The 26428-nt window shown below is 36.7% G+C and overlaps 1 protein-coding gene across 2 annotated transcripts in view; it reads right to left on the reverse strand.

The window, feature by feature from the left end:
- The window catches only part of igsf21a (immunoglobin superfamily, member 21a), a 275022-nt gene that overhangs the window by 155898 nt on the left and 92696 nt on the right, over positions 1-26428 (reverse strand). For both annotated transcript variants that reach the window (XM_053652843.1, XM_053652842.1), the window contains exon 2: positions 18840-18952. In XM_053652843.1, coding sequence (XP_053508818.1) covers positions 18840-18952 — 113 coding nt within the window. The remainder of the gene's footprint in view (positions 1-18839; positions 18953-26428) is intronic.

Consider the following 26428-nt stretch of genomic DNA (forward strand, 5'->3'; position numbering starts at 1 on the left):
TGATTTTCTGATTCATCCGTTTCATCGTGACCACGAAGAGCAAAGTCTCGCATATTTTTTTTCAGATATACTCTGTTCTCATCCACTCGCTTTGCGTGTTCACTGCTGATTTGTGTGGCTACACTTTCCATTTTAAGTGTCTGTTGATGACCTGTCATTTTTAACCCAGCAGAACTGTGCACGCTGCTTTTCTGATGTTCATTTTTCAGTGGCTTTTTTCCAGTTGGCAAATCCAGTCACTTGAAATGTGTCCGTCTTAGACTCGTTGCCACCAAATGCGTGACACATGAAACAAAAAGCCCGATCAATGGTGGGACTATATTCAAACCATTCATAAATCCCATACCATTCTTTCCTGAACTATCTACCGCCATTCACTGGAAATTAAATTACTGGTTGATATGGCCCAATCTCAAAGTTTGCAGACGTTTTGGGTCCGTGAACTTGATCTCGATCTGTGGGGGCCTGACTAACCGTTCCAAATTGCTGCGGAGCTGATGGCTCACATTGGGAATTCTCCTCTTCTGAATGAGTGACACTTGTCTGCTCAGTTACCTGTCCTCCATCAGCATTTTCTGTTCTTGTTTTCTTGGAGAAGTAATTATCCAGTGTATTGGGATGCTTAGCCATTTTGTCCAATCATTTAGTTTTCCCTAACAGTCATACTAACTACCATTCAAGCCATTGAAATCATTGAAGCCATTCAAATCATATGATATTTTGAAAGATGATCTTTCAAAATATCATATGATTTGAATGGATTCTTCAAGCTTCTGAGATTTACAAGTGCCTACTGACTATTCTTAGTTATCTAATCAGTATGTTTTGGGAAAGTTTCCAGCTCGACCAAATCCGACCTTGAAGAGCTGTGTGTGTGTGTGTCAGCACTCTTTGGTCACAGGACGTTCGGAGGTGAACAGAGGAGGTGAACTGACGATCTGACGAGACAACTGGAGCTATTCTTTTGACGCACAGCCATATGTGGAAATGTTCTAAACTTATCTAACCAATCAGAATCATTCAACCTGACGCAATGACTAGCTTAGTGATTGTGTGAAAGTATAATTGTTGCTGTAACGAGTGTGTACGCAGAGCGGCCTACGGACTCCTTGCTGAGTGTTGAAGCTGACTCCTGCCGATAAAACTGCAAACTATTTCTTCAGTTGATTGCATCTCTTGACTCCTGGTCTTCATTCATCATATCTGGTCCCATCTGGGTCTTTAACTGTAAATTCCCCTAGAATGTATAGTTTATATGCAACTCCACAGCAATTAGAGACACTTTATATAAAGGGGAACCAGTTTCATTTCCCTGTTTTTGGTATAGTATATTTTTAATCAGGCCAGAAGAGTGTCAATAATGAAAAGTTATTCAAATGTATTAGGTCATCGTGTTGCTTTAGCCAGACGGGGCATCTCAGTCATGCTGTTCTAACTGCTTAGTCAACATGCTTATCCCTGCTGGCATCTGTTAAAAAATGTGTTTCAGAGCACAGTGCAAACCCCCGGGTGCACTGTTCCGGTATACTCAGGGCACCGTGAGCTTCCTATCACTCTGAAATAGCAAAAGAGCCTATTTCCCAACCATTTCACAGTCAGGCAGCTGCTGAGCACATCAGGTTTGATGGACGTAAGGAGACAATGCTGTTAGTCAGAAGTACACCAGGAACCTGGTGATCTGTAGACTAATACCATGGAGTCTGGACTTCATGATTTCCTGATTATGCACTTCACTTTGTTCATTATTAGGATTATTCAGTGTGTGTGAGCAGGGAAATCACCAAACTTTGGATTGTTAAAGTGTTCTAGCTTTCTAAAGTGGTTTACTTTGAACCTTTTTTTTGAAAGAGAGGCCTGTTTTCGGGTTCACTAAATAACCTATACGGGTTTCTCAGTGGAACAACCTGAAAAATGATGCTCGCCTTCTCTCAAGTTGTGTGCAGTGTTAAATTTAAAAACAAGAGTTAAAATTTATGTGAACATTTTGTTCAATTTGTTCAGAGAAATTTTTATTGGGCCAATAGATGTGCTGTAATGAAATAATAAAGTACTTGAGGGCATGATATTCTAGGGAAATAATAAAGAACAGGGTAGTGAGGGATGTGGCCTGACACGGAATAGAGTTATTGATTATTTTCCTATAACAGCATGTCGCGAAGTGTTGTATTTCCCTAATCCCATAGCAATTTGCAAATTGTTATTTTTTTTAATTAATGAACAATACATCATACCTTTTATCCATTTTTAGTTACTTTTAATGTTGTGGAACAGCCACGAAACCCATTCGTTCATGTTATCCCTTACATTATAACATCTATAAACAGTTGTTTCCTCACCACCCTGTCTTTAAAAAAAAAAAAGAAAAAGCAAATAAAAAAGTCAATTAGTGGTCATGTTTCTGAGAAACTATAAAGTCATCCATCCTGATGACTTTAAATCACAGCTTTACCTCTGACTGGTAAAGTGCTGATGATTGAGACTCCGTCCAAAAATGTTAAACATCTCCTTACAGAAAACCTCAGCATATCAATAATGAACACATTTTTTACTCAGTTCATGTGGCGTTCATGTCCATCTGTAAATAAGCTGTTACTATAGAAACGACAGTTAGAATGATTGCACCTTGCCGTCGACACTATTGTCAAATGTGCTGTTATAGAAAATTAATCAACCACTTCTGACCAATCAGAATCGAGCATTTAACAACGCTGTGATATAAATAAGTATATCTAATTCTATGTGATTTGTTCCACTGATGAGAAAAAAATCAAAGCAGACATGCAAAAATCATGCGAAAGCCATTATAGAGCTGAGCATTAAAAGTGTGATTTTTTTTCTGAGGTAGAAAACGATTTCTGTAACTTTCATGCTAACTGTTGCTTTTATATATATTTTTTGTGGATTATAGATAAATAAGGCACATTTTATCTCTCGCCTGAGGAGGAACTGTAACACAACTGTAAATAAATCAGTGCAGTAATAACTAAATCATTCAGCATGAACCTAGCATCATTGTGAAAAACAAAAAAAACACTGAATTGAAACATGAAAAAAAAGAGATCTAAAACTGTGCTTAAACATGAAATGGCATTGCCACAGCTCCCGTTTTTTTTTTTTTTTTTTTTCCCCCCAAAGTCTTCCACTTTGGTGAGAAATAATTGCACATAAAAAGGAATGTGGGGAAAAAATAAGGGGTCATGCTGAAGACTAATTAAGAAATCCCTGAAGAATATTAGCATTCCATTTTGCATCATCCGTTTCTAACACAGATAACACGGTCCCACGCCTTTCACGCTGGTAATTCTTCCGAGCTGCACAATTCAATTTTTTTTAAACAAAACTGGAGCTCATTAGGCGCAACACTACATTTAGAGGGCCATTATAGTGGGATGTTTGCATCTGCTCATTTCTCAATGGATGTGAGAAGAGCAATAAGGCACAGGGTATTTCTTTTTTTTTATTAGGGCCTGAGCTCCGGAGGCGCTACAGCTCTGTTGTTTTTGGAATTTTTTTTCACTATTATTATTATTATTATTATTATTATTATTATTATTGGCACACACATCAGACCTGTGTAATATCAAAAAGTTATGTAGCGTTTAGGCTTGGGTGTGGTTGAGGAGCTCTACAGCGCCACCAAACACAGTCAGTGGTTGGGATGAAGTTACTCAGAAGTGCACAAGATTTGGTATGATTATTGATCTCATCACATAAGATAAAGTTACTTGGTTTTATCTGACTCCACCCAGCAGGAAGTCAGCCATGTTGGATGACATGTAGGATTCTGAAATTTTCCTGTGGTGTTTTGAAGGGCTTACGATCCCTGAAAATTGATGAAAGTGTACATATAAATTTGTCTTAGGATATCTTATGATTTGTTTTTGCAGTTTGGCATAGACGTGCTTCATCGGCTCCACAACACCGACTAGTTCACAAAGGCGAATTTCATGCCTTGGAATACTCAAACTCTTGAAATGAGGTACACTCATCAAAGATGGGCAGTATTCTATAATTCTTTTGTAATTTGTCCTGGGTGTGGCTAGTGGACTTCATAGCGCCCCCTAACATTTCTGAATGAGTTTACACATTTGGTCTGATTATCACAAGTTTTGGTGGGGACATTGTTTTCACGATGACAGACATTTTTCCTATTGGCTTGTATTAGCTCCGCCCAACAGGAAGTTGGCCATTTTGGTTTCTTTGAAAAAAAAAATGCATACTCTAGATTTTGAAATACTCCTCCTAGGGGATTTATGTGACAGGCACGAAACATAGCCAACATAATTCCAAGACATTAAACATGCTAAATTGCAAACGGATTTTTGATATATCAAACGCTGCTGTCATGGCGAGGCGATAAACTTATGGCATAAAAATCAGATATTGGAAGAGCTCATCTCTTTGCTGTGCATTTGTGTGATATAGATCAAAATTGAGATTTTTATTTGTTATTGTGGGCTGATCACATGGACGTGACTATTGCAGGGCACGGCCATAGCGCCACTAACTGACAGCAGGAAGTGTGGCCCTTTTTACATACTTTGAAATAACACTCCCATTTTTACCTGAATTAGTTCAAACTTGTCTAGAATAATGTCAAGCCAATCACTCACTCATCTGTCTACACAAATCAATATTAGGACCATGCTTTAAAACTGAGACATATGTTTGCCAGTTTGCTCTGGCTACAACATGCAAGGGCCCTACATCCCCCTGTGACGGGGGGCCCCTTGTTGTTGTTGTTGTTATTATTATTATTATTATTATTATTATTATTATTATATGAGGTTTCCTGAGAGTATATATGCATATATCATGCAGTTAGTTTCATTACTACATACAACTTGTAAAATTAGTGTGAAAAGTGGTGTTCTCTGTATTTGAAGGTTCTACCTGGCGATTTGTTTAAAAAATGAGTGAACCACATAAACCTCATCCTCTTGAAATGTTATTAGACGTAACCTAAATCTTTGTTGTATGTATAATTTTCAACTAGTTGCAAAAACTTTGATCTCCAACAAGAAACTTATATTTCCCCCAATTTGTTCCCCAAATTTTGGTAACCCAACAATTCCCACTCACCAACCAGCTCTCTCCTATCACTCAAAAGCTACCAACTTTAATGCAAAGAATTATGTATTTAAAAAAAACTGTTCATGTGGAGTATCGCTGTGAATGAACCGACATGCAATGATGAACAAGAGCCACATTTATTCAATCTGTCCATTCTTATTACGTTTCCTTGTCAGCAATCTGTGACCACATATGGAAGTGTCTCCGATTTGAAGTGATTGGATCTCTGGAGCTTTGAAAAATTCCAATATTTGCACTATTTTAGCTTTCACTGATCACCATTATAGACAATCACTGATTGATGTTGTTCGACCAATCACTGATAATTTTAGATTATATGAATTTGCAAAAAATAAATTTGTAATTTGCCATGTTACTGCCTTGTAATGATATCATAATTAGGCAAATGATTTTGTGAACTTTTGTTCATTGTTTGTTTGTAGTGTATAACCAAAAATTTCCACTATTTAAGCAAACATTAGAAATGTCTCCAGTCTGTCTCCTTCTTTCGTTTTCCTCTTAGTGTTAGTATTTTTTTTTCTTTTCATTCACAGGGACTTCACAGGGACAAGAGACATTCCACATAGTCAATGCCTAATAATAAACACATTTTTAAATGTGCTGTTCAGTTACAAAGAAAACCACATAACTGTTGATATGGTAATATTTTCTATAAGGAGATGTTTATTTAACATTTCAGAAAATAGTGTCCAGTATCAGAATGAAGTTTTCCACCATGGATAGAGGAGTGTATGCTTTCTTGATTCTCCTTGACATGACAAACACTGTTCCCTCCCATCCTTCTGATGATTCTCCCATGTAGAAAAATTCAAAAAGTCCCAATGCAGACACAAAAATGTGTATAAAAAGTTAGTCAGTGGATCTTTTCACACGTCCATGTTTGAAATGCAGTAAGTAGTGTAAGTAGTAGCTTTTCAAAACTTCCCATCAAATAGTACACACTGGCTGCAAATACAGCTCAGAATCACTGCAGAATCACTACATGCACAAATAATTCAAACAAACATAGACACATATTTTGCTCAGTAAGAAACAAAAATGTGGGAACATTGATGACGCTGTGTATTTTTGACTTGTTAACTTCAAGAATGAGGCAAAAAAGAGGCTAGTGAGGTAACAACTGTTTATAGCTGCTATAACGCAAGTGATAACTTGTTTCTAGGATGTTCCACAACATTAAATGTAATTGTAAATGGAAAAGAATAACAAGCTGCTGTTGTATAATTAATAAGAATTGCACTTGCTAATAATTGATGTGGTATAAGAGGAATATAACAACAACATTAATACACCATAAGTAATGTTAACAAAGTAATAAGTAAGGAATAAAACACAGTGGGACATGCTCTTGTGGGAAGATAATCAAGTATGGGTATCGGGGCACATTATACCATCCCATCTTGATTATTTTCCTATACCAGCAAGTCCACAAATCACTAATCAGATGCCTAATACAACAGAGATGAGCTGATCACTATTAAAAGATTCAAAAGTCAAGGGTTGTTTTTCTCTACTTTTGTAGCTTTAAAAATATGGCACACTAAACCCCATGGGGTTGTGCTGTGTGTATACACAATGTGAGCACACGTCCATTTCCATGGCAACTAATGGGTCAGAGTTCTCCAGCTGGGAGTCTTGAATGATGCCTTACCATCCTCAACCAAAAAGAAAAGGAAACAGCCATCGCCTTATACCAATTAAGCCTAGCCAGAAACCTTTCATGTCAATCAGCATGCTGTGCTAGTACTACAATTCTAAAGTTGAGACTGCTTAGTGGGTGATCTGTGCACTCGCTCTTTCAGGGATTATTTTGTCGACACTTCATTCAAGAAGTGGCTCAGAGAAAATTTGGACTAGTTTAGTAGATATCTTAAGAACATATGGTTTTAAAAAAAAAAAAGCTTAACTGAATCATCAAATCCTTCCTGTTCTTGAGTAAAAATACTGCATAAGGTATTCTAAGGTATAACGAACGTACAGCTTTATTGCATAATCATGTCATAAAGGTTTCCCCAAAGCTCCCTTATCCTAAAAAGGTTCCTCTGAAAGTTCTCTTATCTAAACCGTAGAGGTGACGGTTTGTTTTTTACACAAAGGTTTTGTGTGTGATTATTTTTATCGCACAGATCCCTGATAAGCCCAGTGCTGTTACTGAGGTGTAGAAAAGAGCACTGTGTTTCAGTTCCTACATCTTTGGGCACATTTTTTTCCCCTCTTGGAGCTGAGTGCACCAATCTTGACTTTATTCCAGGAATAGCAAACATTACTTTATCACTTTTTTGGTGGCATATTTTTTCCTGGCTACTGAAAGCTTTCCAGTAAAGTTGTTGGTTGTCATGATTGGCCATAACCTGTCCTCAGTGTTTTTTGGCAACTATTTAGACTCCTAAAAACTTTATAGAAAAAAAACTCTAGTGACTTTTGATCAAAGATCACCATTGTTCCCATCAGCAAATCAGTGATCATCATTGTTCCCACTGATCACCACTGTTCTCATTAACCAATCACTGATCACTGTATTTTCCCAATGCGCAATACATGATACACACTTTTCCCATCAACCAATCACTGATCATTGTTGTTCCCAACAACCAATCACTGATCACCATTGTTCCTGGTGACCATTCAGTGATCACTATTGTGAGCAAGACTCACTTCTTTTCCTAAGCTCTTTCTGGGCGGTTCTTTTGTGAGTCACATTTTTATGATAAAACAATTTTGAGGATTTAAAAAAATAAAAATAAATTTAACCAAAAAGATATTTGTACAAAAAAACAACAAATTTTTAACATCTAATCTTTTACACATTATACTGAGTAACAATTGATTAATTAATGCAAAGCTACTCATAAAAGTGGATCACAGTAATACACTATATCCAGCCATCAATATCTTTATATTGGTCAGTCCTATTTCTAACCAACTACAACCCCAATTCCAAAAAAGCTGTGACGCTGTGTAAAATGTCAATAAATGTAAATAAAAACAGAATGCAGTGATTTGCAAATCTCATAAACCCATATGTTATTCACAATAAAGTGGAAAACTGTTCTAAATCCAGCAAACATATTGATATTATTTAAGCAGATTGCCTCTGTAGGTGGTAAAATTACAGCGGTATCTGTTGAACATCTTGTCATGCTGAAACAAACAGGTCCTGTTTTAAACAGGTTTCAAAATCCATTGACATAGAGCATATGTTTGATTTAGAGAAGTCACTTTTCATTCCAAATCCCAGATGGCTTCTTCGGTGATATGTGCACTATATGGGAGATGAGATAACACACGCTTTGATGTGCATTCTTTGTCCAGTAGGAAGATATTTGGGATTTAGCCTACATGTTATTAGTATCCATCTCAGGTGATTCGATTATGACTGGACGGTAACATATGACCGTGGTCCAATGAACACACACCATTCAGGACGCTAAAGTGTCAATGCTATGCTATGCATCCTGATTCCTCAGATAACATAAAGCAATAACATTTCTCAAGTAAATGTAACCCCATTGTGCTGGTTATGGTGCTTGTTTGGAAAGGAACACGCAAGAAGACATGTTGGATTCCAGAAAGCTGTAAAGTTTACTGGGGAGACTGTGGTAAATAATGTTTGAGACACACACACAGATAAAATAAACAGGGCTCTCAGCCACAGCATACTCATCACCAGCTATTTCTCATATGGCAAGAAAATGGCCGAACTTCCCTGTTATTTTCCCACCTGTAGATGACCCGCCCTTCTTCCCCTAATGGCTCATATGATATAGGCTGAACAGATATGCCATGTGATAGACCATTTTGGTGCAATTCAAACCTAATCCTCCCTCCCCCGTTACATAAACATAGTAACAAGCAGAAGTACTTGAACGAAAGTAACATTCAACTTGAATAACAGGGAAAATTGTCTAACGGGGGAGGGAGAACAGAATTTTAATTACCTAACGGCCTTAGATGCATTCGAATAATCATGAGTTACATAATGTTATGCAGACATAACGTTATTGCTGGCCTGAGATTACACTTTGTATTCATATCACGCAACCCATAGACGATGAAACTCGTGTCCCATTTTTAAACAGGGAAAATCACAAGGAGGTCAAATTATGTGTCCTTTTTACACTCTCAAATTCATGCTGAATCCCAAATGGATGTACAGTATATTCATTATGTATGCTCACTACTTAGGGTATAGCATTATGGCATTGACTTAATGTATGGGTTTGAATCAATGGTACTATTGGTATCTGTATGTGTTTAGTGTTCCAAATATCTGCATTCAGATTTATTCCCTACTCAGAACTTGGAAAAAACAGACCGCCGACACAAAATGGAATGGATATTCAAATCAAAATTCCCTGTCAGTCAGGAACTCAGGCAACAGGTAACCTGAGGTCATAACAATATGCTAACACAGTCAACAATAAAGAGTTCCTTTGCGTCATTTTCCACTTGATAAAATTTGTATTTTTTTCACTCTACTTGTAGCTTTTGTGTAGTGATCAGATATTTTAAGAGCTTGGTGAGTTTAGATTTATAACAGTGTTGATTTTGTGAGCAAAGATAAACAAGACAGCTGACCTCAGTCATTTCTCATCGCTAATTCCATCAATTCATCCATCCATTTTCTCGGGGAACAAGGCAAGGGACACTCTGGGCATGATGCCAACATATGTATATTTTTGACCCTGTATGTATAATTTTGGTCCTGTGCTGATTACAGAAAACCCCAAATGAATTAAATCTTGTGAACCAAACTCTTTATTTTTTAATTAAAGATGTATGTTGTACAATTAAAAAGAAAATTTCAGAGAAATTATTGAAAGCCCAATATTGCCATGACATTCATGTAAACTTCCGACCGCAACTGTAGGACGTTTAGGGGCTATGAGTTTGATAGCTAGTTTGCTAATAGATTAAATCCGCAATGTTTCCTGACACGTAAGAAGCAGTCTGGTGAAAATGTCAAGTAAATAAATAAATAAATAAATACACACCCTTTTCCATACGGATGGGACACAGGTTCATTGGCATGACATAATCAGAACAGGCACAGAGCTGAGGTGAGTCACCAAGCTGTGATAAAAAAAACAAAAAAAAAAATACAAAACACAAAACAAAACTCCATAGTGTTTTCCCATTTCACATGAAAATGTGGTCACGGTTTTAAAGCGATAACGTGCTATTTATAGCTGACACGCAGTAGCACCGCATAAGCGTTTGCTCAGTGCCATCTCAAAATCCCACACTGTTTTAAGCCTCGGTTCGCATGGAAATAAACCAGAAGTGATAGGAAGGCCTGGGCTTAGTATCTTTCGCTCCAAAGACACATTTATGCAGCCACCTTCCTGGTATTAGCATATGCACAAGGCTAATTCCTTATCGTCTACATGGATGGATGAAGGTAGTTCTTATAACATGAGCAGAAAATTTGCATATATGCTAAAAGGCATTAAAGGTTGAAATTTTATTTCCTCTCAATAATGCGCTGAAATTGTGTATATTTCAGGTGGTAGAGCATAAAAAGCAAAAATAAATATTCTATTACAAGCCTGCTTCCTGCATTATTAATGGTAGCTTCAACTAGAACAACCAAATACTGTATATGTTCTGTACACAACATTAATTAATTGCACAAAAGAAGAAAAGCATCATGAATAAGGATGGCGTTTATTAATTGGATGGTACTAGACACAAAACATCTGGGTGTAATTTTACCTCCGGCTAGAAACATGAAGGCGCTACATTTCTGCTGAGTTTATTAACTCTTGCTGCCATTTCCTCACCTGGTCATCTAGGTTTTGTAACACTTTAAAACATGAGGAATCACTGGGTTTGAAAATACATAACTGTTCAGCATTATAAAAGAATGCACTGAAGATAAAAGGCTGAATAACAAAATGTTTTTGTTACAGAATAGCAGGTCCATTACTATTGTTCATCAAAAGCTCTGAGAAAAAAAAGGGATTTATTTATTTGTTCATCACTGAAACGCCTTTTATCATTGTATTTTCATTACTCATGTTTATTTGACAATTATGAAAACGATGCATTTGATTACTTTGATAAGAGTTTAGTCGGTGGTAAAGTGATAGATTTCCATCGTTCCATTTAAAAGCGAGATCCGTTTTGCATTCTATAAAGCAGACCGACAAACCGAAAACAAAATTAGACAATGAAACAGCAAGTAAAAAAAAAAATCTAATAGCAAATAAAACATGCAACAGCAAAAGCAAAACCACAGCAGCAAAGCGAATAACGCAACAGAAATTAACATAAACACGACCTGCAAATTAAAAATACAACAGCAAATGAACAAATTCAACACAAATTCAGAAACACAACAGCACAAGCAAAAACAACAACAAAACTAAAACCACAACAACATAAACATTAAGTGCAAATAAAAATTGTAATAGCAAATTTGGAAAAGACACCAGCAAGTTGTAGAATGCGTCACGGCCTACAAACATGGCTGCCTCGAACCAAAGTACCTGATCTACTTCATATGGCCACCATGGATTACAGTACAACTCCCGACACAGAAACTCTGTCAGGTTCACAGCCACCACTGCACACTCAATCCTAGTGCTCAATCAGGTTCACACCTTATATATCCCTCCATTTTCCATATTGTTTATCCTACACAGGGTCGTGAGGACATGGAGCTAACCCTATCCCAGAGGCACAATGCGGGAGACATCCTGGACGGGGTGTCAACTCCTCGCAGGGCACAATCACACACATTCACACACTACAGGCAATTTGGAAATGCAAATCAGCCTACAGGGCATGTTTTTGGACTGGGGGAGGAAACTGGAGTACCTGCAAGACACCCCTGAAGCATGTGGAGAACGTGCAAGCTGTGCCAAATACAGCACAGGGATTCGAACCCCCAACCCTGAGGGTGCTAGGCAAATATATATGCAAAGTATCACTCGGTGGATTATCCTAACATGCCAAGCCCTATGACTGCGATTGTACATCTGATTCTTGAGTCTCAGTTTTTTTCCTGGTTAACGAGATTTGCTTATCTACCCTAGTCTGTTAGCTCATCACTGGACACAACATCAGGGGGGCAGTGGTGGCTTTGCAGTTAAGGTTCTGGGTTACTGATCGGAAGGTTGTGGGTTCAAGCCCCAGCACTGCCAAGCTGCCACTGTTGGGCCCTTGAGCAAGGCCCTTAGCCCTCTCTGCTCCAGGGGCGCTGTATCATGGCTGACCCTGAACTCTGACCCCAACTTCCTAACATGCTCGGGTATGCGAAGAATTTCCCTGTGCTCTAATGTATATGTGACCAATAAAGACTCATTATCATTAAATTAAAAAATGTAACAGCACAACCAAAAATATAACAGCAGCTAAAAAAAATAAAGATGTCAGACACTCTTAGTTACTTGGAACCCTCTCTGTTAAAGAAACCCTTAAGGATTCTACATTTACCTTGCACTTTACAGTGCAGACGACATTCACTTCTGAAAAGTGGAGTAGAAATCGATTTATATACAAAACTTCACAATTTGTACAATATTCAACATAACTCATAACTCAACATTATTCATGAAGGTGGTTCTAATAAAATTACATTACTAATGACTCTAAATTATGAGTATATAGGCAGTTGAGGAAAGGCAAGGAAGCAATCCTCTAATAAAGGCATATAGATATAAGTGCATTAAAAGTCCATTTGAGATCTATGAGACTGAAAAAAACCCTCTAAGCCCTTGTCAGTTTTCTTCATGTGGAGTCGGTGAGGGCTTCCTGGGTTTTCACAGACTGTGTGCAGGATCTGAAGGAGTCAAAGCCAGACCACACTGCTATTAAAGAACCCACTACTCTGATGTCTCATTTTAACAACCGCTGTTATTCTCAAAGGTACACGTCAACTATCTGAGTGAAGGAATGAGAAGTCGACATTTTAGTCAAATAGAGGGCAGAGATTAGAGGAACGCTGCTTGGCAAGCAGGAATAATTGACTTATGATGCAGAAGTCGGAGCTGCTTCTCATTAGCACCTCGGCATTGTGTGATTAGTAGTCGATAGATGATCTTGACGGCTTTGTCTACTGCAAGTCTGCAAATTTGCAGACATCAATGCAAAACACATTGTGCACATGAGCTGAGTTAAGCTAATCAGAAGGGCTGTTATGCATATCGAATTAACCTGGAATCTCCCAGAAGGCTAAGGAAAAGATGCTTCAGAGAGGACGGGTTCAGAACATGGCGGCCATCTTACTAGCAATAACTGCATAGTTGTGATGTAGATACAGGGACACTGGTGTGATCTTAAATTCCATTTAACATCTGGGAAATTTTTTACTCAAGCTATCATCTATCTTAACTTCATTTCAAATTATTAGGTTCTTACGTTGTTCCTTTTATTTACTTGGAAAAAAAAATGTTGGAAAAGGGAAGCCATTTTAGCTTCTTTATTTTCCAGTAACAATAACAGGAAAAAATTAATTCATTAATTTTTCAAAATTTATTATTTTTTTATCCATTAATTGAATTAATTCAATTGAATTAATTCAATTAATGCATGTGGATACAGAAATACACATGGTATGGTGGTAAAAACTGTAAATATAATTAAATTTCTATATTTATAAGGAATAAAACACTGTAGTGTGTGCTGTGATGGGAAAACAATCAACAAAGTTGATTATTGATGATTTTCCTATAACAAAATGTCCTGAAGTGTTTTATTCCTCTTCTACCACAGCAGTTTGACCAGATTCTTATTCATTAAACAATGACACTGCATTTCCAAAAAAAATAAAATAAATAAATTCATAGGTATGTTTAATGTAGTAGAACATCCATTAAAACAGTTAAATCTCACTCACTTGCATTACAGCAGCTATAAACACTGGTTCCCTCACGTTCTTTAATAAAGTTAATAAGCCGAACAAAATGGAGGACGTCACGTTACCTCAAAATACATCATCCTCGCAATAGAAAACTTCAAAGTTACAGCTTTACCTCTGACTGTTACACAGAACTGACGCTGGAGACTCCTTCCGTACATGCTAACTAAACATCTCCTTAAGGAAAACCTCACCATGGCAACAATTCGACATTTTTATTTGTTAAATAACAACACCTTTCTTTTAATGATTATTTGTAGATGATGTAGAGCATCTACCGAAGGAGTCGCTGTGAATGTGCTGTTACTATAGAAACAGTAACGTATTAGAAAGACCGGATTAATGTAACCTGTTCGTTTGATTTGCTCTAGAGCTGCTATTACTTAAGGACTAACGCATGATAGAAGGTGTGGTATTATGGAAATAATACACGCCGGGGTGGTGCGATGTGGGACAACGTGAAGCAGAGGTATTCTGCTTATAAAACAGCAATTTATCAACGATTGCAATGGTTATTTTATTAACAAATGACACGTTGAACATTTTAATGCTTTATAGTTCGATTTAATGGTGTGGAACATCTGAGAGACAAATTCGTTCCTGTTTTCACCTGTGTTATAGTTACAATAAACAGTCATTCCTCGTTTCTCTCTCTCTCTCTCATCATTGAATCCGAAGTACGATTGTTCTCCCCGTCGGTCCGATTTCAGATTCACTTGATTCTATTGAACCCTGGTGCATATGCGTTCATCTTGCGGTCATCACAAATGTGCATGGAGAACACAACACGACTCATGATATTTATTTATTTATCTTTAAAATATATTTTTAACAATTATTTTGGTGCTATTATGCACAGCAGATATTATGCGCAGCAGTGGACCTCTTCATTGTATCCTACAACATTCCCGTGCCAGTCATGATACAGTGCACGTGTGTCATGGAAACAAATGAAGTCGTCATCGGCTAAAACACATGGGCAGGTTACTTTACTTCCTGAACAAGTGCGGACCCGAGTACAAGCTGCGTTCACGTTCAGCACGGCACAGTTCCAGAGCAACTTCCTCCTCCTCTTGGGATTGGTACTGTGGTGTGCTTTCCGGTCCACATGACAGCTTTCACATGACCAATTTTTCATGCGAACCGTGCTCTGTTTCGGACTAACCTGCCAGTCCCTGTGTATGAGTTGTTACTATAGAAACAATAACATATTAGAATATTCATGTTATTCGTGTCCTTCATGTTACCGCTGGAACTACCTGTGGTTACAAAAATACAAAAATAACAAACACCTTCCGACCAATCAGATTCGAGCATTCAGGCATGCTGTGGCATAAATAAAAATTATTACACATCATATATAACATATATATCTGAAAAAGTCAGGAACCAATGGGACTATGTTGAGCAAAATCAAAATAAAAACATGACACAGTAGCTGAGAAAATGTGTAGCGTGTAAGGGTGAACATGTAGACCATTCAATATGGTGTAAATAATAAATACAAAATGTAATTTACTCTCATTGGTACCTGACTTTTCAGACACCCTGTTGAACATGAATATGAGTGTGGAAAAAACTGTTATGCATTATTACGGATGCAACAATGTCCTCAATTTGAAGAAAGAAGAAAGCAATTTCACACAACTAATGAACTAGGTGTGATTAGGAACAAATCTAACATAATAGTAATATACTGTATCTACTGTACACCAGATCTGCATAGTAAAGCTAACCTGTTGCCTTTATACTGTATATCAGCACTAAAACCAATTCAGAACTGTCCCAGGAAAAACAGAGAATATATCTGAGACAGTGCAGATCAGAATGTTATGTTTAATATCTGGCTCAAATGTACTGTAGCACAGATTGTCTTTGTTTAAAGCCTCACTGTGACAATCGTACAAGGAAGAACAAAAAAGCTCATATTATATTCAATTTCCATTCAAAAGTTCAGTCGACCTGCACAGCATGAGGTATGAGATTGTTGCTAATATGCAAAGGGCTATTACTCTCTTTTTTTGGGTCGTGTCTCGAAAAGGTCAGAACGAGCAAAGGCAATGGAGTTGAAAAAAAAGGGAAAAAAAAGGCCTAACAGCAGAAGCAGGAGCTGCCGTGGAAAGTAGAAATCGGCTAATCAGTAAACTGATTATGAGGTCATCCATATAACATCATCCATTTTGGTTCTTGGGAAGGGTCTGAGAATAGTAATGAATCACTAATGTTGTACAAGAATAAATAAATAAATAAGCAAAACAAACAAACCAAAACAAATCAATATGTAAACACGTGAGTAAAGACCTTTTTTTTTAAATATACAAGACAACACTCATGAAGCAAAAAAATAATGTCAGAGAAATATATAAAATCATAGAAGCACTCTTTATTGTATTTTTTTTTCTGTGAGGATAATCATAAATATTTTTAATGTTATAATTATAGGTTTGATTATACTAAGAAGAATAAAAATAGCAATTGTTTGTAGCTATAACTAATTTTATTTGATATTTTTATCAAGAAGCAATAAATATATAAAGAAAGAAAGAAAGAAAGAAAGAAATTATGAAGTTTGATTTTTTTGCTGTTGAAAAAAGAGTATATTTGTTCGACACACAGCAGAATGAGTGTCCTGAGAGCAGCGTAATCATTGACGTTCATTTTGTGTTTATGTCCGTGTTTGTAGCCAATTAGCGAGTCTATGTGCTAATTTGGTTTCTGCTGGTTAAAAGCGTTACTGTTTCGCTCGGCACATAACACAGCACAGATGTTGCACTGGTTGTCACATGGCACTAAAGACCAGTTTAACATCTGCGCTGTGCTGCATGACGACACAGTTACACGCCATTACAGACAGGTTTACCATCCACTTTTATCACATTTAGCTCTTAGAATGATGAGGACGGCTGTGCTTTCAGCTTTTCAAGCCTTTAAATATGAGCTGGCGTTATTGTGCCTGCTGCCACGCCACAGTTATACCATCATGAGTTTAATGCTGCGATCCAGCAGGCTCGGAAAGTTCCGAGTCAGTTTTGTCCTGATCTAAAAGCATTCCGCTGCTTCGGTCGGGAAAAACATGGATGCCAAGAGCAAGGTGATTTACAGTGCCCTCCACTAATATTGGCACCCTTGAGCAAAGAAATATGAGCAAAGAAGGCTGTGAAAAATTGTCTTTATTGTTTAACCTTTTGATCTTTTGTTAAAAAAATTCACAAAAATTCTCTGATCTCATGGATATCAAACACAACACAGGTTTATCAAAAAAAAAAATGTGCGCACCATTTTAGTCAATACTTTGTGCTACCTCCCTTTGCCAAGATAACAGCTCTGAGTATTTTTGTCAAATATTTGAACAAAAGATCAAAAGGTCATATTTACCAAGGGTGCCAATATTAGAGGAATGCTTTTAGATCAGGATAAAACTGACTCGGAATTTTCCGAGCATTAAACTCGTGATGGTATATCTGTGTCGTAGCAGCAGGCACAATAAAATACTTTTACTGCATAGTATACTGCAGCCTTATTTTCACCCAGCCTGCCTATATTGTGTTAGTGTGTATCTTTTACCTTAAAAGGTGCGTTTAGTACTCTAAAAAAGCTAATTATGTACCTTAAATCATTTTAATGCTACCCTCATACACAAAGGCACCATCAAGGGTTAGGTACAGTTTAGTACCATTTTTTGAAGATCGCTACGGGTTATGCAGGTTTATATCAGAAAGCGTTTTAGGTATTGTTAAAACCATGTCATGCAAAATAAACAAAACATACGCTGCCATGAGTTGCCATGACAACGTGTGCCCAGTTACCAACAGATATCCAGTATCATGTTACTTTTTTTTTTTTTCTCCGTGTTACACAGCATACATAACACGTCATATGAAATACATGGATCTGATTGGCTGTCACATGTCAGTCATTTCGTTTTACAGTACACCATGTTGTGGTTGAATTCTCAAATCAGAAGGTGCGTATGGAGTTCATTTTGTGGCAAAAGTTTCAAATAAAAGAAATAAAATCCACGAACAAAATATTAACGATCAAAAATGTAAAAAAAAATAAATAAATAAATAAATAAATAAATAAATAAATACATACATTTTTGAGAATAATGATATAATAATTTTTTCCCATTTGGATTATTCTTCTGCTATTTTAATTTGATTAATCAATTAATAATTTTTTTTGCTTCTGACTTTTGGCACTTTTTAATAATTTTTTTTTTTTATTTTACAGGGGGTAGGTCTTAGAAGAAGGCATTCACCTTACATCTCTGTTGGTCAAATCTCTATTATCCAGCTGGCATGCCAAAAAAAAAAAACTCTATCATCCGTAAATGTGGCCTGATTCTGTTAATTCTGTTAATCACCAGTCTTCTTTGCCTATTAAAGAGTTCTGAACGTGTTCCAGATTTTCACTGCCTGCATTTTCCTAGTCGAGTCTGGAGCGTAGCGGGCCAACACTAGTGGCTCAATGTTCATTAATGCAGACACACATGACTGTGATAAGCAATGGCACAGAGGCAGCAGCGCTCATCGCAAACACAAAAGAAACCCTCTGTTGTGAAAGACATAATCGAGCTGAATGTTAACACTGTGCTATATTCCAAGCCTAATAAGTGTGAAGTGTCCAGCTGTGATCCATTAAAGCGTGGCACTGACCGCCTCGACGTCACGTCAAGATTCCCAGCCGAGACGGTACAGCTGGATTGCTTTTCACCGCTTTGAGTTAATGATAATTAAAGACATGGCATCCAAGCTTAAAGCAACAGCTTGCCTTTTCTATGTGATCCAGTTTAGCCATAATTAACACAATAACAACAATTAAACCTTGACCATAGTGCAGTAGTATGCATGAAAACAGTGAAAGCTTCAGCGGTACTCACCCTGTACCAAACTATCTCTCGCAATCTGCCGTCGGTCTTGAAGTTGCACTTCAGTGTCACCGTCTCTCCCACAACAACAGGTGGTAAGGGGTCTATTGTGACTGTTAAATACCCTGCAGAGCAGAAAGAGGTGCGGTTAAAACAGTATTCAGCTACATACGCAGACTTGTACTGGTGGCCAGATGGCAGCGGCGTGATTCTGAGTTCAGTGTATTTAACAGACCGTGTGTGCAACCTGTTCAAAGCAACACAATCAAAAAAGCTTTTGGATTTAACAAGTCCCAAAAAAATAATAATAATAATAATAATACCCTAGCGTGATGAACTAATAAAGTTGAACTAATTCCTTTAATAAACATGATTTACGCTGTTAGTAAACATGCACAATCCATTACCTTGCATTAATACACCATCAGTAACATTAACAAAGTGGCAAACGCTTGTGGGAATTGATGTCTATTTTTTAATGATCAAGTCAAGTTTATTCATAGAGCACATTTCAAACACCAGAAGTTGACCCAAAGTGCTTTACAAATCAACCAACCGAATACGCCATCGCAGTTATGTTTAAAAATATAGTGATAATAATAATAATAATAATAATAATAATAATAATAATAATAATAATAATAGTAATAATAATAATAATAATAATGATTAATACATACCTTTAAATACAGCATCAAGTATTTACATATTTCCACCTATTACAAGACCTAATCAAAAGTTAGAGAATAAAAATATGTTTTCAGTGAAGATTTAAAAGTGGCTATTGAAGAAGCTGACCTCACATGGAAGATTGTGAGGAGACTGTTCCAGAGTTTAGGACCTACAGTACCAGAGAAAAGGCACGCTTGAATTTTTATTGCGACCACGAGGAAGTCTCAAAAGTAATTGCACTCTCGTGGGAGAGTAAGGATGAAGATTACTGAATTATGAATCAAAACAAAGCCACACAAACCACGAATAGTACAAAGAAGCAGGAAGCCATGAAGACCAACATGAACAATGTCATTCATTTAATTCTGAATTTTGAACATGTTGGGACCAGATTTCTGTAATTTATTGATGTCGTCACTTGTGGGCGGCTGTGGCTCATGTGGTAGAGCAGGTTGGATATTAATCGTAGGGTTGGCGGTTCGATTCCTGGCCCATGTGACTCCACATGCCGAACTGTCCTTGGGAAAGACACTGAACCCCAAGTTGCTCCCAATGGCAAGCTAGCGTGTTGCATGGCAGCTCTGCTACCATTGGGGGGTGTGTGTGTGTGTGTGTGTGTGTGAATGGTTGAATGAGTACCAGTGTAAAGTGCTTTGTAGAACCACTAAGGTTAAAAAAAATGCTATATAAGTGCAGACCGTTTACATAACTTTTGCTAATTTGTGGATTTCTATTTAGTCGTGAATTAAATAAACAATGTGTCGGTGCAGTTCATTAATGTTTACACAACCGTCAGTTAATACAAGTGTTGACTTCTTTGTTACTCTAAGAACCAGACTCATCAGAAGAATTGTGAGGTGTGAGTTTGGTTTTTTATTAAAAATGAGTAACATCTCAAAACACAGGGAACAGAAAGCCAACTGGAATAATGTAAAAAAATAAAAATGATCAGACGGAGTAGCAAGAAGTCAAACACAACATGGCTCAGAATTTAGAAACAGGCAAGACTTCACGCTGACATTTGTACAAAAGATTAATAATAAAATAAAAATGCAGTAATGCCTTGTTCTTGAGAGAGGACAAACTGGTTCAACTCACGTAACCACTCTTTACAACCGTGGTGAGCAGAAAAGCATCTCAGAAGAGACATATGTGAAAATGTGAGACTGCAACAGCTAAAGACCTCGTCAATTTCCACTCCTGTCAGTCAAGAACAGAAATATGAAGCTATGTTTTCTACAGCATTTTCTCTTAAACTGGACAGAAAAAAAAACAGGTAATGTTATTTTTCCCCCCATTTCCCCCTACAGACCTTGGATTCCTGTTGAGTATAACGGACAGCACAACTGTTTCGTCCAGTGATTTCACCTGTGCATGATTCATACCCATAAATCAACCCATTATTACGTTATAGAGAATTGCATAATGAGATGAACCCTGAGAGAAAAAAAAAAATTACATTACTATTGAATAGATGCTAAATTGCATTCACAGGCATCTGTCTTACTTTAAATGCTGTCAAGGCTTGCATGCATACATACCAGGGGAAATGTTTAGCTTGCATTAAAGTAAATCAATCGTAAAGATAGCTGAGAACATGCTAAATATATCTCTGTGATTTTTATATTTAGCCTACATGGCCTGAAAACTACTGAACATCATTATGTATTTCATGTTATTTTTTTTGTTTTGTTTTGTTTTTTTTAAATGAGTGCATTTGAAATGTTCTTGTGATTTGCTTCTAGTTCTTTCAATATTCAAAAGCCAAGTCTTCAGTTGTGAATGTAAACCAACAGGAAACATGGAGAGGGCGGTGCATCCTGGAACGTTCTGAACACACTAAAGACATCCTTGAACAAATTTTCTCCTTGGTTCATATTCTGTCACTAAGGGAGGGAAAAAAACAATTGGACAGAAGCTACTCTGCTTCATTAATTACAATCAGCATTGGACAATTTGCCATCTGTTTAATTAGGCTTCGAAGTCAGTCAGGCTCCAGCATGCACACCCCATGAATTATGGAGGGTGGGGATGAAAAGTACACTCTTTAGATGTGTTTAACTGTTTATCCGGACAACAGAAAAGCGTTCTTCATGAACCAAAGGAGCAAAATTGGCCACACTTTCTAGGGTGAAGGCTGAGAAGGAATGACATACAGTACTGTGCAATAGTCGTAGGCACATGCAAAGAAATGCTGTAGAGCAAAGATGCCTTCACAAATAATGAAATTAAATGTTTCTACATTAAAAAAATACTATAAAGAGTAGTAAACAGAAATAAATGAAACCGATATGAAGTGGTATTTGGTGTGACGACAGTTTGCTTTAAAAAAAAAAAAATAATAGTAGTCTCCGGTAGAATTTGTGAAGTTTTATAAGGAAATGATCTGAAAGTTTTACTGAGCAACTTGCAGAACCAGACACGGTTCTTCTGGAGACTTTGACTGTCGCACTCGCTTCTTATTTTTGCAGCAAAACCCAGCAGCCTTCATTGTGTTGTTTTGTCCGAAAAGTGGTCTCTCACACAATATACTTCTTTCTTTATTGACATACGAACATTTTTCTGTAACATATAATTTTGTGCTGGAAAACTAATGTTTAGAAAAGTTTTGTACTGACTCGATAATGTAGAAGTCATAAAATAAAAATCTAAAACAAAATGAAAGTGCTATCTGCCCTCTTCCACATACAACAAATGGCCAAAAGTTTGTGGACACTGACCATCACACCCTTATGTGGTACTTCCACTGTTCTTTTTGCGTATTTTTGAGTGATAACAGAGCTCCTTCAAAAAATGTGTAAATGTTGGCAGGTCTGGAAATATAATATAATGTAATATCCATAAATGTCACTGGATATCACAGGAGTGTAATTTTGTGTAGGGAAGATATAAGTCTAGTCCTGCACATTTGTGAGATTTAGCAGCAGGCAACATTATGAAAACAGTGAGGCGAATAATTAAATGTGAACACCACATAATAACTAGCATAATGATTAATAATAATAATACTAAAAAACGACAAAATAGACACCACAGTCCTACAGCTCCTTGATCTTATGTTCTATTGTCTTCCAAATCAGAAGGTTATGAATTCAAAGGGAATAGCTCATGCTTTTTTAAATATATATATATATATATATATATATATATATATATATATATTGACTCTTTTGATTCATGTTTGGTCTGACTGCTGGTTGAGATTAAGTTTAGGGGCCAGGGTTAGACAAGGGTTTGTGTTTGTATTCCAAGCGAATCCCACTCTATTACCCTTGCTTTTGAATTTCTCATGAGATTAACTTGGGAAATCTGTCTTTTCTCTGATTTTCTTCTGGTTTGTTCTGTGAAAAAACATTCACACCTTAGCTATGAATTAAGATTTTCCATCGCAGTGCAACATCAGAATATGATTATTACACTCACTCATTGTAAAACCAGATATGTTCATTTAACTCAAAAAATTTGATGAAGCTAATTACCTCAATTTTTAGGTTGATGAATCAATTTCTTTAAGCCAAATACACTTAAATATAACAAAAATTTAACTCAAACGTGTTATATTTAAGTGTATTTGGCTTAAAGAAATTGATTTATGAACTTAAAATTTTTGAGGTAATGAGTTTCCTCAAATTTTTTGAGTTAAATTAACTTATCCAGTTTTACAGTGTATAAGGAACAAAAGATTCAGTTATAGGAAATAAATCCCACATTTTCCAATTATAAATCCCAAAATCCCAAACTATATGTCCAAGAGTATTTTAATTGAAGCTTTACATGAAATATTGTGTTAATCGTTTTAGTACTTGCGTTCCACCAGCTATAAATAGTTTTTTTTGATGATTTTCCACATATTTTTTTCCACAATTTTCCTTTGAAAAATAGCCATTTATCAATGATTATACCATTTTTTTTTTCTTTTAAAGAGCATCTTTCAACTTTGAGAATCTAAGAAAACCAAAATCCATTTGAAAAAGAGTTGTTACTATAGAAACAGAATAAATGTATTGCTATTGAGTGTTTCTGTGATTTTATTATTTTTCAGAGCTGCTATTATATAAAATCAATTAACAGCTTCTGACCAATCCGAATCGAGAACTGAGCTGCACCATAGCATAACCCATAATAATGGTACACTCCGACATCTGTGGTTTCAAACACAGAGCATTTCTGTTGCAGGCTAAATGGCTAATTTGTGTCTGTTAAAATGTGGTTGTTTAGGAAAGCACAATCCCATTGCTTTCCTGCGGAGTAAATTACTATCATTACAAAAGTGATCATCTGTTTCCGGCATGCTGACCGGTTTAGATGAGTTTCCTAAAGATCAACATTAGATGGTAGAGCAAGCATCACATTGCACACTCTTTCTCTATGAGTTAAGATGATCTTTCAGAGAAACTGGAATATTTATTTGATTATTAGTCAGTCCTATATATATATATATATATATATCAGGAATTAACAGTTTTCTGCATATTTATTTATACATTATATTATATTATATTTATATTATATTATATATATTATTTTAAGGCAATATATATTCCATGGTGGGCGCACGGTGGCTTAGTGGTTAGCACGTTCGCCTCACACCTCCAGGGTCGGGGGTTTAATTCCCACCGGGGCCCTGTGTGTGCGGAGTTTGCATGTTCTCCCTGTGCTGCAGGGGTTTCCTCCGGGTACTCCGGTTTCCTTCCCCAGTCCAAAGACATGCATGGTAGGCTGATTGGCATGTCCAAAGTGTCCGTAGTGTATGAATGGGTGTGTGAATGTGTATGTGATTGTCCCCTGCGATGGATTGGCACCCTGTCCAGGGTGTACCCTGGCTCGTGCCTGATGATCCCTGGGATAGGCTGCAGGTTTACCCATGAACCTGAAAAGGATTAAGTGGTATAGAAGATGGATGAATGGATATATACTGTAGTTGGGTCTTTTGGTTTGGGTAGAATTAAGAACTGTGAATTGTCATAAAAATGTTGTAAGTCAACATTCATTTTAGACAACATGGTGTAGAAATCTACCTACAACCCCAACACCATATTTGAATAGACATGTTAAAAGCCATTTTTCTCAATTTCAATGTCAGTGTTCAGAATATTTACTGCCTTTATAGAGCAAAATAGACCACACATTTTCATCACTGTATTTACCACACAGACACTCCACACCGAAAGAAAAATATAAATATAATATTATCTTCTTCGTAGCTAATTTCCAATATATCTTTTTTATCCTCTATGATTCCATTCATTTGTCTTAAGGGATGAGAGATTTTAATTGCCAACTACAGGCAGATACTCAGCAATTAATTTGTATCTGAAGTCAGAACAAATGTAGCTTAAATCCCTCTGAAGGAGCGCACCATTAACCTAAGCATTCACTTCTGCAATTATTACATAATTATACTTAATACGCATGGATTAACAGGAAGGCTCAAATTAAGCGTTTTCAGAATGTGGTTAAATAAAGCTTTTAAAAAGTTTTGAAACCAAATAAAGCCATTTCTTTTTATGTGGCTTTAAACTGTGAGACGTGTTGTGGCAAATAACAAAGCACATCATTTTAGAGCTCCACAATCCAACACATTGGAAAGCATAATGGAAATAATTTTAGTGCCATAGCACCATTGGCAATATTATTTAAGTAATCAACTTTATAACTTTATGGAGAGTTGCATATGGGTTATATTATAGCATGTATAAGTTCAGCACCAGAGACAGTTACATATACTTGCATATATGCAGTTTCTAATGTTTCTAGCTATTCTGCTAATTGGACTAATATTTCAGTAACATGATTGGGTATAAAAAGAGTATCTTGGAGAGGCAGAGTCTTTCAGAAGTAAATATGGGCAGAGGTTCACCAATCTGCGAAAAACTGTGTCTACAATTTATGGAACAATTTAAGGATAATGTTCCTCAACGTAAAATTGTGAAGACTATGAATGTTTCATCATCTACAGTACATAATATCATCAAAAGATTCAGAGAATCTGGAGAAATCTCTATGCGCAAGGGAAAAGGGTGAAAATCAATACTGCATGCCCATGATCTTCGGGACCTCAGGCGGCACTGCATTAAAAACGGGCATGATTCTGTAATGGAAATCACTGCATGAGCTCAGAAACAACTCCAGAACTCATTGTCTGTGAACACAGTTCACCGTGCCATCCACAAATGCTGGTTAAAGCTCTGTCATGCAAAAAAGGAGCCATATGTGAACATGATCCAGAAATGCCGCCGTCTTCTCTGGGCCAAAGCTCATTTAAAATGGATTGTGGCAAAGTGGAAAACTGTTCTGTGGTCAGACGAATCGAAATTTGGAATTCTTTTTGGACACCATGGACGCCACGTCCTCTAAACTAAAGAGGACTAAAGTGGAGAGGGACCATCCGGCTTTTTATCAGCCTGCATCTCTGATGGTATGGGGGTGCATTAGTGCCTATGGGATGGGCAACTTGCACCTCTGGAAAGGCACCATCAATGCTGAAAAGTATATAGAGCAACATATGCTTCCATCCAGATTCCATCCCATCTTTACTTCTGAGAGACTCTGCCTCTCTAAGATTCTCTTTTTATACCCAGTCATGTTTACTGACCTGTTGTCAATTAACCTAATTAGTTGCAAAATGTTCCTACAGCTGTTTCTATTTAGTAACACTTACTTTTCCAGCCTTTTGTTGCCCAAACCTAACTTTTTTGATACGTGTTGCGGTTATGAAATTCAAAATTGCCTTATTTTCATACATTTACTCAGGTAAACATTTGATATGTTTTCTATGTTCTATTGTGAATAACATATGGGTTTATGTGTTTTGCAAATCATTGCATTCTGTTTTTATTTACGTTTATTTACATTTTACATAACGTCCCAACTTTTTTTGGAATTTGGGTTGTATTTACATCAACATACAATGTTGGAATTCAAATGCA

This window comes from Ictalurus furcatus, chromosome 21 (genome assembly GCF_023375685.1).
Source record: "Ictalurus furcatus strain D&B chromosome 21, Billie_1.0, whole genome shotgun sequence".
Lineage (NCBI taxonomy): Eukaryota > Metazoa > Chordata > Actinopteri > Siluriformes > Ictaluridae > Ictalurus > Ictalurus furcatus.